A 20,427-nucleotide genomic window follows, 5' to 3' on the forward strand; every position below is an offset into this window, starting at 1 on the left:
TTATTTTATTTTTCTATCTTCCAGTTATTTCACTCTATAACTTTGACGGAACTTTTGTTTGCTACAAGTAACAGTTAATTATTTCAACAATACTTTTATTTTAACAATACACTTTCTTACTAGATATATCAAAAGAATGCTGTACAAGTGTACATTTTAGATTCCAATATAATTTATTATTTAAACCATTTGTATTGTTAGTTTCGGTTTGCGTTCTAGTGAACGCTCTTGAAGAAGCTATAAAGCGAAACATCAACTATCTAATTATATAAAAATAGCAGTTTGGTCATATAAGTTGGGTTATTTTTAAAATTAACGTTATTTCTTGTAATATATACCATCATCTTATTCCTTGCCGATCTGAGCTCAGTCTTTTGATACTTGATACAGTTGTTCGATACACAGCACCTGGTGACAGACTCTCCCACTAGCGACACTGGGACCTATTCTTCCTTACTTAATGACCGTCACTGTACAGGCACAATAATTGTCACAAATGATTTGTGAGAATGAGGAAGAAGTTGGTCGTAATTTGAAACACAATATAATTTCTGTTTGATGAAAAACGCGATAATGACATTTGAAGAAGCTATTCTTAAAGTAAAAAGGGAATTAGGGACAACCTAAAAGGCAACAGAGAAACAATTATACGTAGCGCAGTTATCTCGTTTTATAATATAGCATACTTTTTGTTTAGTTTCTGAGAACAGCGACATTTTTAGATTGTTAGTAGCCCCCAGTGGCACAGCAAATGTCTGCTATCTTACACCGTGAGAAACCGGGTTTTGATACAGAGACGATAACATTTGTGTAGCTTTGCGCTTAACTACAAAGAAAGAGACAAACAAACAGGTCGTTAGTAAGCAGTTGAAAATGTATAATTGCTTTAGACATTACTTAAAAGCGAAAAAATATAAAAGTATATTACATTATAACAACACAAGGAGACTGCAATACTTCCAACTGCCTTAACACCATAGTATATCCAAGTGAAACTAAATTTATTTTAAAGCTCTATGAAATGACTCTGCTAGATAACAGGATATTTACTCAAAGTGTCAATTATGGAGTAATACTAAACCTTTTAGTGATTCGACGTAATGAGAGTAAACATAAAGTGTATTACAAAATAAATCAGCTTTATAACACAGTGTGTGTGTATAGCTATTACAGAGTTTATCCTCAAAATCAAAAACTACAAATAACGATGTGGTCAAACGTACGTTTTTAAAACTTTTCTGTTTGCTTAGATATTATTATATATCATTCTAACACATGACAGAAGTTCTGTCCGCCTATCCTTAACTTTTAAGGCAGTTTTCAGAATTACGTGTTCTTAATTGATGTACATGTTCACAATCAATCGAAATTGTTCTTTTCTTCATTTAAAGCTGGTGACTATCTTCTTGATTTTAATGGTAATAAACGTTAGTCGAGAAGAAGTGGTTGACACATGTGTAAGTATAATATTGTTCATAGACGGAATTATTTGTAGCTTTGTTAGAAAGTAGTTAAATGATAACACTGTTTGGGAACTTTATTTTAGTGAGCAATATATTTACATTTCTAAATCGTGTAGTTGAAAGATACACGAATTTATGTTTTAACAATGAATTTAAATAAAAAAACTAGGCCTATTTAGCTGAGAGTTTGAGTGCAGATTTTTTCTGTCATGCAGTACACAGATGTATGAGACTTTGTTAATATATTCTTGCTGTGATGTATGAGTTTATTGAACAGATAAACGGCTCAAGTGGTACATGTTAGGTTGTAAAACTGTAAAATTAAAATGGTTAGAAACTGAAATTATGTGATAAATATCATTAGTAGTGAGACACCGTCCAGTGAGGTTTCCTTTCTCTCCTAACATCTAAGGCTCGGTATGGCCGGGTGAGTTAAGGCGTTCGACTTGTAATCTGAGGGTCGCGGGTTTGAATCCCAGTCGCGCCAAACATGCTTGCCCTTTCAGCCGTGGGGGCGTTATAATGTTAGGTAAATCCTACTAGGATTAGGGACGGCTAGCACAGATAGCCCTTGGGTAGTTTTGCACGAAATTCAAAACAAATCAAAACCAACCATACTTAACATCTATGACGTGCAGCAGATTCACTTAAATTAGTAGCAACTGGTAATGTAAAAGAGGCTTAGAAACTCAGCTATAAGAGCATTGGGCCCTTAGCTTTCTGAGCTTTTTGTGGTATGGTAATGTAAAATGTATCCTCTACATCAGGGGTGTGCAACATTTTTCGTCGGTGGGCCATATAACCAACTTCATCAATCAAGCGGGGCCACATAAAAAACAAGCTTATTCGTGTACATGCACAATAAATTAAAAAAATTCTCAAAATGCAAGCAATAATATTTTATATTTTTGCATGAGTGATCATTTTAGTGCGACACTTGAAATTTAGAGTCCTTGCAGAGCTTGTCAATATCAGCTTTGACAGAAGTGGTTGCCACTCTTAACTGACTGGTCAAATGTTCATCAGTCAGCTGACTTCTACATTTGGTTTTGATGAGCTTCATTTTGGAGAAAAATTGCTCACAGCAGTAGGTGCTACCAAAAAGGGAGGCAATTCTTTGACCATGACGGGACAAATTGGGAAACTTTTCACGTACACAGAGTTTGTAAAAGTCTAGCAAACTGTTTTCAGAGAATTTCCTTTTAGTGTCCATGTCAGCCTGCAATTCAATGAGTTCCATTTGGCAATCATCAGGACTGTCTTCCACTGCCAAATCAAAGGTTGAGCGAACAATTTCAATCTAATTTCAGTTTGTCTGAAATCTGGAAATCTGTTTGCAAACTCATCACGCAGCTTTTGTACACTGGTTCCATATTTGGTGCAATCCAGATTAGGAAATTCCAGTTTCCTGGTTGCAAGACATGTAAAATGGGTCAATATGACTCTTCTCAACTGAACCTGGAAAAGTTCCAATTTCTTCTCAAAAGCACAAATATGCTCAAACAACTTATTCACAAGTTGACTTTTCCCTTGTAGTTTTAAGTTTAAATCAGACAGATGCTGTGTAATGTCTGTGAGGAATGCTAAGTCATTCAGCCAGTTCTCATTGCTCAAGAAGTCCACATTCTGACGTTTGCTCTCCATGAAGAACTTAATCTCCTCTCGCAGATTCCAGAATCTCTTCAAAGTAGCAGCTCTACTAAGCCAACGTACAGCAGAGAAGTACAAAACATCTGAATACTCACTGTCCAGCTCATCTAAAAAAGTTTTAAATTGTCGATGATTTAATCCTCGTGTTCGAATATAATTTACGCATTGGACGACATTTTTCATGACTTCTGCAAAATCCAGAACTTTGGTGCACAAGCTCTCTTGGTGAATAATGCAATGGCTTACAACTACGTCTTGTGCTCCAATTGCAGTTAGAAATTTCTTGGTGAATCCATTTGTCCTACCTGTCATGGAAGGAGCACCATCTGTTGTAACACCACATAATTTATAAGGATTCAGTTCAAACTTTTCTACAACCTTAAGCACTTGTTCACAAATATCCTGTCCTGTGGTTGTGGAGGAAAGGCTTGCCATATTTAAAAACTCTTCGAAAACATCAAAGCCTGCAGTAACAGCTATGATGAAAATGACAAGTTGGGATGTGTCATTGATATCAGTGCTTTCATCCAAAGCCAGATTGAAAGCTTCACACGAATTCAATCTCTCTTTCAAAGTTTCTTTGATGTCCTCTGAAAGATCTTTTGTCCTGCGTGAGACAGTAAAGCGGAAAAGGCTAGTTTGCTCCACCAAATATTTTTTCTCTGGACATGAATATTCTGTGAATATTGTTAAACAATTTTTTAATAAATTCTCCATCACTGAAAGGCTTTCCCTTTTCTGCCATACATTCACAAAGCTTAAAACTCAGTTTTGTCACCAGTTCTGAATTTTTCTTGAAAGTGGTAAAAACACCTTGTTGCTTTTCAATGGATGTTTTTTAAATGTTCAATTTTGTCCTTTCGTGCCTGACCAACAATATTATCAAACTGGGAGGAGTGCTTAGTTGCGTAATGTCGCTTAATATTGTACTCTTTCATGACTGCAATTGTAGTTTGACAGACGAGGCAGACAACACCTTGATTATGTGAGACAACAAGATATTTTGTGCACCATTCACTGTTGAATAACCTTCCCTCATCATCAATTTTTCGTTTCTTAACTGCTGACATTTTACTAGCCCTGAAATCAAAACAAAAATTATTCTCACGAAAATAGCAAAGTAGAAAAAAACATAGAATTTATTTACACACGGAACCTCTTATGGACAGAAACACATGTTTTTAAATTGGCATCCCGATCATAGCCTTCCGGTACTTAAATTAATTGAGAATAGCAAAATACAGTGTGACCTCGCCTATTCGCGGTTCGCCATTCGCGGCCCCGCATATTCGCGGGTTATGCGCGAACTGCGTTTTGTAGGTCACAGAGACTGAAAGGGCTTTTCGAGGAGATTTCTGTTGTATTTACTCAATCAAGCCGTTTTATCAATTGTCGTCTTCACCAAACAAGATTGGACTGCTATTGGCTGACTGCCTCAGCTTCCCCAACAACGCAAACGGCAAAGCACAGCCCGGTAACGCACGGTACAATTTAGTGAAATACATAACAGTATGCAATATTGCTACATTATTACTGCATCAATGAGTATAAGTATCATTAGTGTTTGGGAAGCATTTCATATAGTATATAATCGCATACATATACGTTTTAAAACTGCGTCCAATATTCGCGGTTTTCGCTATTCGCGGGAGGGTAAAGAACGTAACCCCGCGAATAACGAGGTCACACTGTACATAGAATCAGATGCATCTGAAAGCAAAAATTTTAATAAATTCAGTAAAGTCACAACAATATGCTAAATAATAATCAATTTACCTTCAATATCTTGTAGTAACTGTAAAAGGTAATAAAATTTTCACCAATAATGAATGACGGACAGCAGAGGTTAGGGAAAATTGTCGCCAGCGGGCGAAGGCGAGGTTCAGGACATGACGTTGAGTCGTAGACAATAGTGCTAGTGCACGTCACCTATTCATGCCCTAAGGAGGCCGACCAATCGAATTCGGCCTGCTCCTCTCTAGCAAAGATAATTTTAGAAGTTTGTCGAGTCGAAGCCTGGGAATCCCGTAGGATCGATGCTTTTAAAAATATTCCATTTGCGTTGGATTACAGATCAGGCCACATGGTTAGATTACAACAACTAGGGCCACACTAAATGGCTTGGCGGGCCGGGTTGTGGCCCGCGGGCCGCCTGTTGCACACCCCTGCTCTACATTGTATGATTGTAACCCGAACATAGTGTTAGGATGGTTTGTTGATTGTAAGACCAGGTGCAATGAAAGAGTTGTATGACTCTTTCTTTTTTGAGTTATCGATCAGTTTAACTGAAACAGGTATTTGGTAAATGTTAAATAAACAGCTGCTTAATTAACATAGTTTAGGATAGTGGTGCCAGTACATGTAATACTTAGTGTATCAACAGTTTGCATAACTGAAAATCAAAGTTAGGAACGCTCAGTGGATGTTTGTCAATGTTAAGACAAAGGCATCAGACGTGCATAGGGAGATATCTCTGTGAAATCTAGATAGGCCAATTTATTATAATAATGAGAAGTACCTGTTCAATCTGTACTTGTGTCGAAATAGTTTGTCTGTGTAGACTGACTCATTACTCCAACTGTATGGGGAAGGTTTACCTTTATCTTTAATATCAGGTACACGAATTTCTTTTGCTTATACTATTTCTGTTTCTAAATCTGGCATTTCCCATATCGTACGTTCCAGGAAACATCGAGGCACAGGTATCGGATACAAATGTAGATGAATATTCCAACATACTCACAATGTTGTACTTTACATTACAGTAAATCAACACAAGCTAAGTCAGGAAGAATTAATGTGGAAGTACTTTTTACATTTTACAGCTCGTTGATGAAACACAGATCTTACATTTTAACTTTAGTCGCAACTGCTAATCAACATTTTTAGAATCATGGCTTGATCTTTTCCTGTATAGATATTTAAACAATTTTCCGTTTGACTTGTATCTAAAAAGCTCAATATTGCAGAATATCCAGATTAAAAAGGTTCCTACCCTTTAGTATGATTACCTTGAACTGTCTTATTTTTTCATCCAGTATTAGTCAAGAGATTTGATGGAACATTTCTGTCTTCTTACGACGCAAAAGGAAAACATATGAAGAAAATGGTCACTAACTTACTAAATAAGTGTAGATTTTTAACTTTTAAAAACTCTTACTTATTTTATGAAACATGAGAATTTTGTGTTTATTACTGGTAATCAATAACACATAGATTTAGAAATAACTTTTCTTTCTTATTGACAGCATATTATTTTCTTGTTGTGCCTCTCTTGATTTATTTATTCTCTCTCGCATCATCTGGTATTCTTATTTTTTATTATTTTCGTTTGTATTTAGTATTTGTTTCTCAATCCTCTACATAACTGCTTTATTCATTTCTGACTTTTAATTTGTTCTCGTATATAGAACAATAACGTTTCATAACTACAAAAGGTCTTGCAGTCCCAATAATAACTGAACTTCGGAAAAGAGCCTCTATTCCTATTCACAACAATCATTTTCTACTATCGCAGAGAACTGTAATCCTTTAGCACATTAGATATTGACAAAATATCTGCCTTTTTTCATTTCATTCAACTTCAACCTACATTCCTTACTTTTAACTTAATAAAGTAATAACGAGCTGCAACGTGAATGTTCGTTAGAATGAAATTCTGTATAATTTCAACAACAAATGTAATTAAATGACTAATGTGATGTATCTCGACGGATTTGATTCCTGATTGGTTAATTTGTTTATGAGCTATCTGTATGGATTATTTGTTCGAATATATTAGAAAGCGATCTTGTACAAATAAAACATATAGGTTAAAACTCTTAAACTATGACAATAAATTTGATCAATTTGGCTCTGGTTAGTCAAAATATATTAAAACCTAATACATAAAAACGTTTTAAAAGCGGTATTATATGTTGGCAAGTTACAAAAATGCTTAATATGAAAGGTGGTTAGGGCGCTTGACTCGTAATGTGAGGGTCGGGGGTTCAACTCCCTGTCATACCAAACATGCTCGCCTTTTAAGCTGTGGGGTGTTATACTGTAACGGTCAATCTCACTATTCGCTGGTAAGAGAGTATTCCAAGAGTTGGCGGTGGGTGGTGATGACTGACTACCTTCTCTCTAGTCCATTGCTAAATCAGAGGCGGCTAGCGCAAATAGTTCTCGTGTAGCTTTGCTCAAAATATAAAAGAAATGAAACAAACGATAGGGATTGCCCTACTTTAGCCCAAATAGAACGTCTTTTCTACTTAAGTCATCATTTTTTCCAGTATTTCCATACATGAGCTCTGAATAATATTACACACCATCATTATTTCGATACGATTTTCAGAAAACCTTTCTACTATACTATTATTTTGTGTTAGAAGGTGCATAGTTACTATTGTATAGAAAATTTAAGGTTCAGTACTTGATTATTTAAAATTGATTCCGGTTAAAAGCAACTGAATACTACCCAATGGATAAATAAAAAATGATCCATATAGACATGTTTCTTGTCTTTAATGTGGCCTTAATGGTTAGGACAACACTCGATTTGCAATTTGTAGGTCAAGCGTTCAAATGCTATACTTGAACGTGTTCGCACTTTCATCTGCGGAAACGTTATTATGTGCTGGTAAATCGCACAATCACTATCAGGCCTTTTGGTGAAAGAGTAACCCAAAAGTAGATGGTGTTAACTAGGTACTTTTTAGATTAGGAAGGTTATAAAGATTAATGTGGAATAGGTTTGCGCGAAATTCACTAACAAAACTTTTGTCTATATGTAGTGCCATCTTTGGGCTTGCTAAGTGAACTTTTGTGATTTAATTTTCTCTAAACAGAAAGAGCGAAATCTAGACCAGTATGCATTGGAGACTGCTCATTTTTGATTTTCATATTATATATATCATGTACATAAATTTTATTTTCTGTCATCTTGTTCCTGTACAACATGTTATTCCTTCCAAGGATAAGCCAAGCCACAGATATGGGATCAAAACGTAAAGGAATCTTTCAACGTATCTGTGATGGTCTACTTGAAATTAGGGCGAATGAATATTATTCAGTCAGGAGGAATTCAGGAAAAGCCTACATTTTACAGCTCAATGGGGAAAATCTTACATTCTAAGTTTTACTTTTAGTTCATCCTTAGCTAGCAGTTTAATGTATGAGGGGAACCTATTTACTTATCTCAAGCACTCAAGAGGAGAGGGGGAGGTTTAGTGGGTAATCGTTACGGTAAGGATTTCTACTCCACTGTAGCATATTCAATATGCATGCCTGATGATGAATTTAGGTTCAATGATCTTTAGCTGAAATGGAACGTAGAGTTAAACAGTGGCTTTACCCATCGTTCATCTTCATGTGACGTGGGGTCATGATAGAAACATTTATATTCAAGCCCTAAACTGAACGAAGAATGGTTATTTTATAAATACAGTTGATTTAAAATTTCGAATTTAATAAAAAGACTCCGATACCACATAACGGGTAAAGATTTTATTCTGAACTTTATTGGGGATCAATATTTTTTAAAATTACAATAAATGGTTTTCTGGTTCTATAGATATTTAAACATTTCATAGGTCGACTTTTCCATCACTAGATCTTGTATAAATCACTTGCTCTTATATCACTACTGTTGATTTCCTTGGTTGTTTTACTAAAGCCGGTGTTTATTTAATAATACTAGTCTTCTAATCTGAAGAAAAGAAATGTTGAAACGATTACAAATAACGACACTAGTATTACTTAGATTGAACGCTTGACAGGAACCAACATTTCCAGTTAAGATATATATCCAAATCTTTTAACTTTCAGCTGGAAAATAACAGACACATCACATGTATTGAGATAATACATACAAAGGTAGTCATTGATAATGCAGAGAATGTGGGATTACAAAGCTACACCTAACATGAAAGAGCATTACGTTTTCTTAACCAGAGTTACTTGTTTGTTAGCCCGGCATGGCCAAGCGTGTTAAGGCGTGCGACTCGTAATCTAAGTTTTGTGTGTTTTTCTTATAGCAAAGCCACATAGGGCTATCTGCTGAGCCCACCGAGGGAAATCGAACCCCTGATTTTAGGGTTGTAAATCCGTAGACTTATCGCTGTACTAGCGGAGGGCATTGTTATATAGAAACAAGAAAATATGTTAGCTAATCTCTTTGCCGCCTTACGTAAGTTTCAATCTGTCCTAATTTGTTTCTCTGTACAGTTCTCGCGTTCTTTCGAACCTGTAGCTATTCCAAACAGCTCTTTGTTTCATGGTTGATCTTAGATAGAATTTAAGTTTATATATATATTTAATTCTACCAATCCCAATTTATTTAAAACTTATTCATTTGACAATAATATCATATCTGTCACTTTACCGAGATTGAACTTCGAGGGTTCTGAAAGCATAACAAAGGTTTAAAACCATTTTAATGAAGCGTGTAATGTTTCCTATACTATATTTTGGTAGCTTTGGTAAAATTAGTTTTTTATTTTGTCTTTAGAACTAAGATGGATAAAGAATTCGGTCAAGGGATTTGGTGGAACATTTCGGTTTTCTAACGAAGAAAAACATATAAAAATAAATATTAATGGTAAAAAATTCGCCATTTTGTAATGTGACAAATCGAATGATCGTTATCACCTGTTCTGTGTGGCTTAAAGCTGGAGCACAGGCGAACAACGCTTAATATTCCTAGCAGCAGCTTAGGTATATGATTCTATATCTTGTTGAATGTTTCTTTAGGATGTTCTTTATAGATAAGGCTTACAAGTTTCTTGCATGATAAACTTATGATAGCGTCAAACATGTTCAGATGTAAAAGATGTTTAATGAAGTCCAGCTTCTCATTCTCTACACTAAGAGTAATGTATTGAGTCTGATGAAACTCTAACCAAAGCAATAAGTATTTTGAGCATAGTTTTCTGGCCTTTGTTTAATCAGTCAAAGATTTTTCCACATCGATTGTTTGAATTTACTTCACTTGAGATTCTAATTGTTTCCATTTTTGATATGTCTCGACTCAAAAGTACTGATTTGATCACAAAGAAAACGTTATTTGTGCTGAACGCCATCCAAAAAAGACAAAATGTTGAATCACGTGCAACCGAATATTGAATCCGTTGTCTTAACTTTTCTTCTTTGTTGAATAATAGAATAACTTATTGTAAACGTCCTTCCATTATCGTATTTACCAAAATCAAATGCCTGTAGTCGTACTGGACACATTTAGACCAACAGTTCTCATGCTTTTAATTGCCAGATTTAGGTCCGTCTACCATTTCGACATATTATACACATTTTTATGTTATTTGTTTTTATTTCTTGAAACAACAAAAATTATATTTTTGGCCATTGATTATTTTCAAATGATGTAATTTCTAGTATCAGTCTTTTTTTTTTCTCTCAAGTGGGTGTTTCAAATTTTATCAAGATCCCCTTTCATAATATGATACTGTATATATTTGTGTTTGATACTCATAATAAAGCTAGTAAGCCCATATGACAACTTTCTTAATTATGAACGACTGACTAGAGCAAAGAGGGCCAGTTATCAGAATCCTAATACATGCAATACTCACTAAATGGTTGGCTATTATTTATAGCTAAATCATAAAGTGATTAAACTAAAGACAAACCAGTTCTTAATTTTTGCTGATATATTAAATGGTGATATTACCTTAAAAGTAAGTAAACATGTGAACTATCTTTATTAAATTTGAATGTCCCTCAATGGGACAGCGGTAAGTCTACGGCGTTACAACGTTAACATCCGTAGTTCGATTCTTCCAGGTGTACACAGATGACAACCAAATGTGGATCAAAAACAAACCATAAACTTGAATATGTATGTTAGAACAAGCTTTATTCGTCATTCCAAAACTGAAAGACTACAGACTTGGGGTTTATCCAAGGTTTGATTTGCTGTAACGAACAGAATGCAAATGGCTGTTTATACTTTCCATTAACACAAACCCTTTGCTTGCGTAAATCATTCTTTTCAGAGGTATGGGATGATCTGACATTTCAAAACTGAAATAATAAAGAGGTAAGGTACCACTGAAAATATGCAATAAACGTGAATATAAAAATCGGATAGAATAAGCTATCTATCTTTACTTTTTCTGAATGCCAGAATGTTGAGTAATTAAAGTCGTGACTTGTATTTTGTCAAGAACGCTACTGTTGTTCTTGTTGTAACATCAAAAGGAATATCATACGAGAGCTGTTCAAAAAGTACGCGGACTGACGTCATAAAAATAAAATGTAGTTTATTTAGAAGTTACAGGTCTGGGACCCCTTCAAAGTACTCTTCTCCCCAACGCACACACTTATCCCAACGGTGTTTCCACTTGTTGAAACAGTCCTGGTACGCTTCTTTTGTAATGTCCTCCAGCTCCTTCGTCGCATTTGCCTTAATCTCGGGAATCGTCTCAAATCTTCTTCCTTTCAAGGGTCTTTTGAGTTTGGGGAACAAGAAAAAATTGCAAGGAGCAAGGTCAGGTGAGTAGGGGTGGGTGGGAAAGAACAGTGATTGAGTGTTTGGCCAAAAACTCACGAGTTCTGAGGCACAAATTTCGCAGCAACGCGGTGCATCTTCAATTTTTCGGTCAAAATCTCGTAACAAGATCCAACTGATATCCCACACTCTTCAGCAAGCTCCCTGACAGTCAGACGTCGATTTGTCCGCACCAGGGTGTTGATTTTGTCGACATGTGGGTCGTCAGTTGACGTGGAAGGACGTTCAGGACGCTCATCATCTTCAATGGACTGTCGACCATCCTTAAAACGTTCATGCCACTTGAAACATGCCGTACGTTTCATAACAACATCACCGTAAGCCGTGTTAAGCATAGCAAAAGTTTCAGTCACAGATTTTCCAAGTTTAACACAAAATTTCACAGCAAGTCGTTGCTCCTTCAGGTCATTCATTCTGAAATCCGCCAAACGAAAAAATCGCACTTCACTTAAAACCGCGTAGCTAATACACAAATAAAGATATCTGCAATCGGGAAATGGTGTCGTAATCAGCTAATCTGTGCGAAGCTAGCGACACCAAGCGGATTCCTCTGAAACCAACTGGAGCCGCGCAATTAAAACAGTCCGCGTATTTTTTGAACAGACCTCGTATGTATGATTTTTAAACGGTAACTAAATGAATATATTATTAATTGCTATAGGAAAATGTCGATAAGCAGGATTTAAAAATTAATTTTTGTTAACCGAAGGGGAAAACGAAGTGCTGTTGAATGTTGTTCGTTACACAAGGAAAAACCCCTAGTGGAAGAGTGGTAAATTTGAGTACTTACAATGCTAGAAACCGGGTTTCAGCAGATACAGATAGCCCATTGTGTAGCATTGTGCCAAACTACAAATAAATTAAAGAAACACAAAGAGATATGTGAGGTAAAAGATTATAAAAATAAGCAGGAAACATTTATTGCTTTTACACACATCATGATTGCTGGAAAATTAAAGGATTTTGGAATTTTGAAGCTTTATTCGAAAAGTAATGGTTGGTAAATGTCAGAAGACAAGTGAAAAACTTTTCCATTTTGAATAGTATTCCTTTACTAAATATATTGAAAAAAATATTGAAAGTGTCATATTCATGAAGCCTCGAGATGATGACATCTTTGTGGTTACTTAATTGTGGAATAACCTGGATGACTTACATTACCTTGGGGCACCACTTCTTTCCGATAATTATTTGTTGTTTCAGCATGCTTCTTTTCTGAAATTAAGTTGAACAGATGTGGCAGAAATAATGGAGGCTTCTCGACTCTTTCACATTCATCTGTCTTAAAGATTGATATAAAAACCCTTATATAAAACATGCCCATGTCACCAGAAATTCTTTTGATTGTTATGTTTCTTTTTGTTAGCACACGAAGAGATTGGGAAATCAAAATAAAGCCATGTTTTTCTTACTTTTTTGAAGGTTTAAAAGAAGGTAGAGTCGCCTATGGTGATTATTTTGACTATTTGTTAAGATAGTATCCTTAAACGACCTAAATGTTTTGTTTGTTACCTATGAAGGAATGAAGCAGGACCCAACAGGATGTATAGTTTATTGGTAAAGACGCTTTTGAATCTCTAGGAAATAAGAAAGATATACTTGAAACAATTCTGAAGAACACTGGTTTCTCAATGTGGAAACAAAATAAACATTTTATGTTTCTAAAGAAACCGAACAAAATATGTCTGTAAGAGGTAAGAGATTTAAAAAGAGTCATCCGAGCAGAAGAAAGTGGATTTATTCTGGAGAGGAACTGTTGAAGATTGAAAAAAAATATCAGAACAAAAGAAAAATTTGAAAAAAAAAGAATTATAGAGAAACTGGGTAAAACAGAAATTTATTTATTTTTGAATGACATTCTCTAACAAATATGTTTTTACATAAGAATTAACAAATACCGTTCTCGTTGAAATACCGTTAATATGTGTTTTTTTTTTTCGATATTTGATCAAATTAATCTTATGAATATTATCATTGCCATTATTATTTCTAAAAAATTATTGTAATACCAATTTACCAACTGATAAGTTTTAGGCTTAACTGAGATACAAAATGAGTGAAAACTTCGGTAAAAAAGATTCTATTTAGCCAAATATTATGTTAAAATGAATTATATTTATGAAGGTTCAATGCTTGTTTGTACTATTTACTTATTTTTTGTCCCTGCAGTTTTGTTACATGTTTAATATTAAAAACTCATTTAATGAACAGTACGTCATAACGTTTCCAAGTATAAAGATGAAATGATTTAGTGTCGTTTGTTTGCAATTAATTATTGTTTTCCAAAGTTGTAAGATAGAAAGCAGGACATGACGTAAAATCATGAGTAACCACGTAATACTAAGCAGTACAAGCTCACGTTTGTTCTTATAACTGAGTAGATATAATTTAATACTCTATCCAAAAAGGCTGTCCGCTAGTACAGCGATAAGTCTACGAATTTACAACGCTAAAATCAGTGGTTCGATTTCCCTTGGTAGGATCACGAGATAGCCCGGTGTGGCTTTGCTATAAGAAAACACACCCATTCCAAAAGATCAATCAAACATGTATAAGTTTAACTGTAACAAGTCTCTTTCAACAAGACTTATTTCAGTGATATGTGTTGAATTCATTCAATGAAAGTTCTGTTTGTTACCAAACTAGATACTTGTTCTTTCTATAACAATAAGGGCATTTCAATGGTGTATTAATACAAAGCAATAATTTTAATTTCTGTGCTCTGTAAATGATTGAAAGAGAGAAACTTTGAAGTTTATTATTGAAAATTATATTAAATCTCTATGAAAATAATTACTTTGACATTTGTGAAATTTTAGGTAATAAGGAAAGATAAACATCTTAAAAAGCGTAAATTCGTCATTTTTCTCGCTCTCTCTATATATACAGGTAACTGATGAATCATTGAGTCCAAAAACAGAAAACGAAATATTTCATGACACCTCAACACGTTAAATATGGCACAGTGAAGATAGTTTTAATAACAAAAACTTTTACCGAACAACTCGAAACATTATTATTAAATGTAGGGTTAGCATCACACATAGTGCTCAATATAGTTTCAAGAAATAGAGTGTTGTTTACTAAACCTGGCTGTAAGAAATATGTACACAACATAGCTGCCGTGTAGAAATTAAACTTAGCATGGCCATAAGAACCAACGGGGCTTCAGAGGAGAGAAAGTGTCTTACTGATGGTATATGTGGCAAATTGATCAGGAAACGGGCTATTTTTATAAATGTAATGCAAATAATATTACAAAACATTTCCAAGAAATGCATTATAAAACAATTTAATCACAAAATATTTTGTTCTCATTTCAATATGTAAACGATATAGGTTCGTACTGATCAGTTGCCAAAAACAGTTGCCATTGTATCTTGAATATGTCTGTAACTCCAATGCCAGTTTTGGTAGTTATACGAGATCTAATACTTTCTTGAGTTGTAAGAGAACTGGATTCGTTATGAAATGAGTACATAGCTTAAATCAGAAACGTAATTTTTGGTGTTGCTAAACAGAAATAGGTACTTCTTTCGTGGGCACTTTTTAAATAACATTTGAACTCTGAGTAGCACACTTCATGGTTGTTTCAACGTAAGGTCTCGTAAGAATAATTGAGGGGATAAAGTTATTGGACGTTCAACATTTGATCTCTATGATCTGTACAATTTATGGTCAGCTGACAGGTGATTAAGATGAGATGATAGCCTCTATAGAAATAATCGTTTTGACTGACGGATTTTAAACCTATACATATTGACTTTCACATGCATCATTAAGTACCGTAGTACTTAATTGGAAGGATCGTGATGAAACAAAGTAGCGGTCATACAAAATCGCCCGTTTAAAACGACCTTTAAAATGCCTTAATAATAACAATGACTATTTTACAGTTTTAGCTGAGCAAAACTAAATCTATTGCTTTTATAAAGCTGTTTAACTCACCATATACGTGTTTATGGAATGAGTCAAAGTTTCATTATTTCAACAAATTTTCATCCAAATATATCATTCCCCAGAAAATCGTACAGATAAAATGACGAACATTATCGCTCTAATTCTCTCACAGTACACTTCTGTCTTGGGTCCAAATGATCCCTTTCTTAGTGCTTATGAATTTATGAAACGGACGATGCGCTACTTTGGGTATGAAATTACTTTAGAGGCCTTGAGTAATAATAAAATCGAATAGAGTATACACGTGCTAAACGCTTGATATTACTGGCGCATAAGATATAGCTAATAAAAAAGAATAAAACAAGTCTGAATTAACTTTAATTTTGTAAAGAGAATTACAGATTGATATACAAGTAGGTAGTTATAGTAATATAGAAAGTCTTAATTGTATATGTATTGAAAAAGAAAGCTAAAACTACCAAAACCGAGTTACTAAAAATTTAATTTTAATCTAATTTTAGCTAAAAGTAACACAACTACAGCGATTTGCAAAATTAGGTATTTTTTATTTGAAGTGATTCAGTTTTTGTAATTCCAAGTTTCTGTTTCAATACTTCTTGTAAGATTAAAACTTTCTATATTATTAAAGTTATCTAGGTTACTTACATATCAGTCTCTACTTGTCTTTATAAAATTAATTTTTTAATCATACTTGTAATGTTACATTTCAGTAAAGACACCAATGTAGATAGCTTTCCTTGAAACATTGTGGAAATAGGTTAAATATTCTCTTTTCTCTTAAGTGTTTCCTATTTTGTATATAAGAATTCTGAAGAATGCAAAAATTGGTATTAACTTCGTCAAACTTAATCTCATGATCATTCTTCCCTGGTGGCAGGACTTGTTGCTTTGTGTTTAACTTCAAACACGAAACGTTTCTGCCATCTTGAAACTTCTCTCAGTAGTTTCAGATAGAGGGCCTTTAAGCTGACTAACAGCGTAAGTTTTTCTCTGTATATGCTAGCGAGTAACAGAACGTGATATTTATCACCTCGTGACAAGGAAAGTACGTAAATAATCAGATAAGTACATCATGTGTCCTTGAGCTGAAGAGCAGAAACTGTAACCCTATTCGTTCAGATTGAAGATAGGATTTCTTGTTAGAAACATAATAAAAGACATTTGAAAACTGTTATACAGGCTAAAAAAGACTTTGATAACTGCAGGACTTCAAATTTGTAAAACAGTAAGTACAATAAAGTTTAAAACTATATATCATTTTGAATGTACATTAATTTTTAAAATATAATCTACACGCGAACTTATTTATTGTTCATTATATTAGTTAATTAACGACAAATACACAAAACTGTATTTGTTACATCACGTTAGAATTAAACGAATGAGAACAATGTTAGTATTAGTTGCTGACTTTATTTTAAACATTTCACTTTAAATTTCAAAATTGATAGTCCAGATAATGTGATCTTGACCTAAACAGAAGAAGCAATAACTTATTTAGTTGTGATATTTTGTACAATTAATTAGAAATATAATTAAAGAAGACTTTATGAGTATTTGAATCAAATTATAAGTGTTTCAAATTTAAAACAACAACTTTTGTACATGTGAACGTAATTATATACATTCGCGGTTATTCATCACCATGAAAATGTTTATTTCTCAATTTCTTCAGAGAAAATTTCTCGTTAACTAAAATATTAATGCATGATATATGTTTTACACGTTCAGCTAAACATCAGTAAGAGAGTGGGATATTCTTTTCCTTTTATTCTTATTTCAATTATGTGCCTTTGGCACATACTTTTAAAAAATAATTATTTGTTAATTTCTCGGAAAGGTTGTATATTTTTTATAACTTTTCCAGTTAAAAAAGCAACTTGCTGATGCCCGTGGATGATATGTTCAATCGAGTTGGTTAAATTTCATTCTCTCCCTGATAACGAGCAAGTTCGCTCTTACAAAGATACTTTATTGATTTTAGATAAGATGTTAAAATAATTTAAAGTAAGTAATTACTTCACACTCAACTGAGGGTGTTTTGAAACATGCTTATCTGGTTTCCTTAAATCCAAATGTTATTTTATACATTTTGAAGTCTTCTCGTGGGGGATCCAGTTATAACCTTGTCTGTAATAAGAACTCGTAGTTCTAAGAACCCGTGAGCGAATACATTGTGTCAACCACACTAGATATGGAAGATCTAGTGTGGAAGAGGCCTTTCGTAATACTAGGGCTTATCAGATGACACAATTGACATAATTAGTTGACAAACCACAATTGAATCTATAAGCCTAAAGAAACACTACAGATGACATTTTGGTTTAAAAATAAAGAGTAGGATACGTAGTTTTTTAACATATAAATTAAAATAATGGCATATTTCTGGACATCATGGATTATTGATTATATAAAGCCTCGTTTGAACTATTCATAAGTTGTACTATATTATTAATTTACTTTTGTTATAAAAAAATCAAAAATAACATATTATTTAAATTGAAATCTTAAATCGTCGCTCGATGGATAAAACCTATTCCTGTTTTGTATTTTTTGTATAATTGGTCACGCCGTAAAGAGTCGATAAGCAAATATATGCGCACATATGGTTTGGTTTGTTTTGAATTTCGCGCAAAACTACACGAGGGTTATCTGCGCTAGCCGTCCCTAATTCAGCAGTGTAAGACAAAACAAACCAAAACAAACTTGGAAGAATCGCTTTAATGCAAATATTACTGCGTTAGTGAATCAAATAAATATGAAAGACAATATACACTGGGTTTCGAAATCAGAATTAATGATTAAGTACTTCATTTATTATTATAATTTACCAATATTTTCAAAAACAAGTACTTTCAGCACGAATATTTAAATTCACTAGTAAGTAGTAACGGTAATTAAATTTGTGATATTTTGTTTTTATTTACAGGAATTAAAGAAATTTTGAATTGAAGATTTTTTTTGAACAATTAAAATTTATAAAATAAAAAAGATAAAAGAATGGCGACTTCGGAAGAGAAAACAGTGGAGTCATCACTCTATTATATACACGGTATTTACTTTCCTGCGATGTTTAGAAAGGAAAACATTGAAAATATCATATCCATGAAGCCTCGAGATGATGACATCTTTGTGGTTACTTACCCTAAGTGTGGAACAACCTGGATGACTTATATTATATGGGAAATACTTAATAAAGGAGCACCACTTCCTTCCGCTAATTCTTTGTTGTTTCTTCTTGCTCCTTTTCTGGATTTAAGTGGAACAGAGGTAGCAGAAAGAATGGAATCTCCTCGTCTTTTTCGCACCCATCTACCTTACCGATTGGTCCCAAAAAATCATTCTACAAAATACGTCTATGTCACGAGAAATCCCTTTGATTGTTGTGTTTCTCTTTATCACCATATGAAGGGAGTGAAACGGCACGGTGGAAGCTTTGAAGATTTCTTCGAAGATTTTATTAAGGGCAAAGCTGGATATGGTGATTACTTTGATCATTTGAAAGAAGGATATTGTCACAGGAATGACCCGAATTTTCTTTTTGTTACCTATGAAGGAATGAAGCAGGACCCCAAAGGTCATATACTAAAGGTTGCAAAGTTTATTGGTGCAGAGCATCTGAAATCCATACAAGAAAATGAAGAAATGTTCGAGAGAATTTTGAAAAATACTACTTTCTCAAATGTGAAAGAAACCCAAGAAATGTTTGTTCCGAGAATTCCAGGTCACGTTTTATCCAAAAAAGATGATCTATCAACTCATATCAAGCTAAATTTCTTCAGGAAGGGAGTAATTGGAGACTGGAAAAACCATTTCTCTCTGGAACAAAAAGAACGGTTAGAAAAACGGATGAAGGAGAAACTGGATGGCACAGAAATTCCTTCTCTTTGGGAAGGGATTCTCTAAATTATAGTATATTATTATTTGAAAAGGTCAAAACATATCTATAATGCATTCGTTTGACCTTTAATGATTAACAGGAGATTTCTATGATTTTTATTTCTTGTTTAAGTTAAATTTAATTCAGAGCAATTGATTTTCATTTTTTAATTATTCTACCCAATTTTTACGTGAAAATAGAAATCACGAAATCATCTACATTTCAAACTTTCCGTTAAGGTTAAGTTTAGTAGTCGTCCTCTTGGATAACCCGATACGCAAATTTTGTATTACAAAACCAGTAAGGTTAATATAATTTTTATGGACAAATCAAAATATGCAGATTATATATTTGTATAAGTTACTGCTCTTATTTGTACTTTTCTATTTAACTATACGAAGACTTGTAATGAAATGTAATAAAGGAGATCGATATTTCAGATAATCTTGTCCTATCAAAAATCATTAAGTAAAATATTTATATTTTCCCTCATTTCAACTGTGTTTACTTATTTTTTAAAGAACTTCACACACAATTACGTGAGGGTTACTTGCGCACAGCTCTGATTGATTTTAATGATATACAAGAGAATAGCCAATTAGAGTCACCAACACACACCACCTGCTCTTGTGTTGTTCAAACGAAATAGTGAATATCGACCAAGTCTCTTATGTCCAGCCCAAAGCCTCAAAACATGGAGTGCTTTCATACGATAAACGGACGCAAACCATAAATTTTTGTATGTAAAGTAAGAGAAGTAACCATTGGACTATGCCCAACATATTTATTTCATTTGTGATGATTAACATCTTATCTCATTTTTCACTGCCATATTATATATAAAGCAGTTTATTCTATCAATAAACAGCAATCTGTATAAGTATAAGCTCTAGATACTACTAATAGCGTAAAAATCACTTCTGGCAGAAGATATTGAACTGAGCTATACCTTGTTCAGTTTTACAAACATCGCTGGGGTGACTTACATAATAAAAGAAGACGGTACT

The 20,427-nt window shown here is 33.8% G+C and overlaps 1 protein-coding gene across 1 annotated transcript; it reads left to right on the forward strand.

Moving 5' to 3' along the window:
• Positions 1 to 18,540: 18,540 nt before the first annotated feature.
• On the forward strand, positions 18,541 to 19,864 carry LOC143235416 (sulfotransferase 1B1-like). Its single transcript, XM_076473560.1, has one exon. The coding sequence runs from the start codon at positions 18,541 to 18,543 to the stop codon at positions 19,444 to 19,446; it is 906 nt and encodes a 301-aa protein (XP_076329675.1). The 3' UTR covers positions 19,447 to 19,864.
• The last annotated feature ends 563 nt before the right edge of the window (positions 19,865 to 20,427 follow it).

This window comes from Tachypleus tridentatus, chromosome 12, assembly GCF_004210375.1.
Source record: "Tachypleus tridentatus isolate NWPU-2018 chromosome 12, ASM421037v1, whole genome shotgun sequence".
Lineage (NCBI taxonomy): Eukaryota > Metazoa > Arthropoda > Merostomata > Xiphosura > Limulidae > Tachypleus > Tachypleus tridentatus.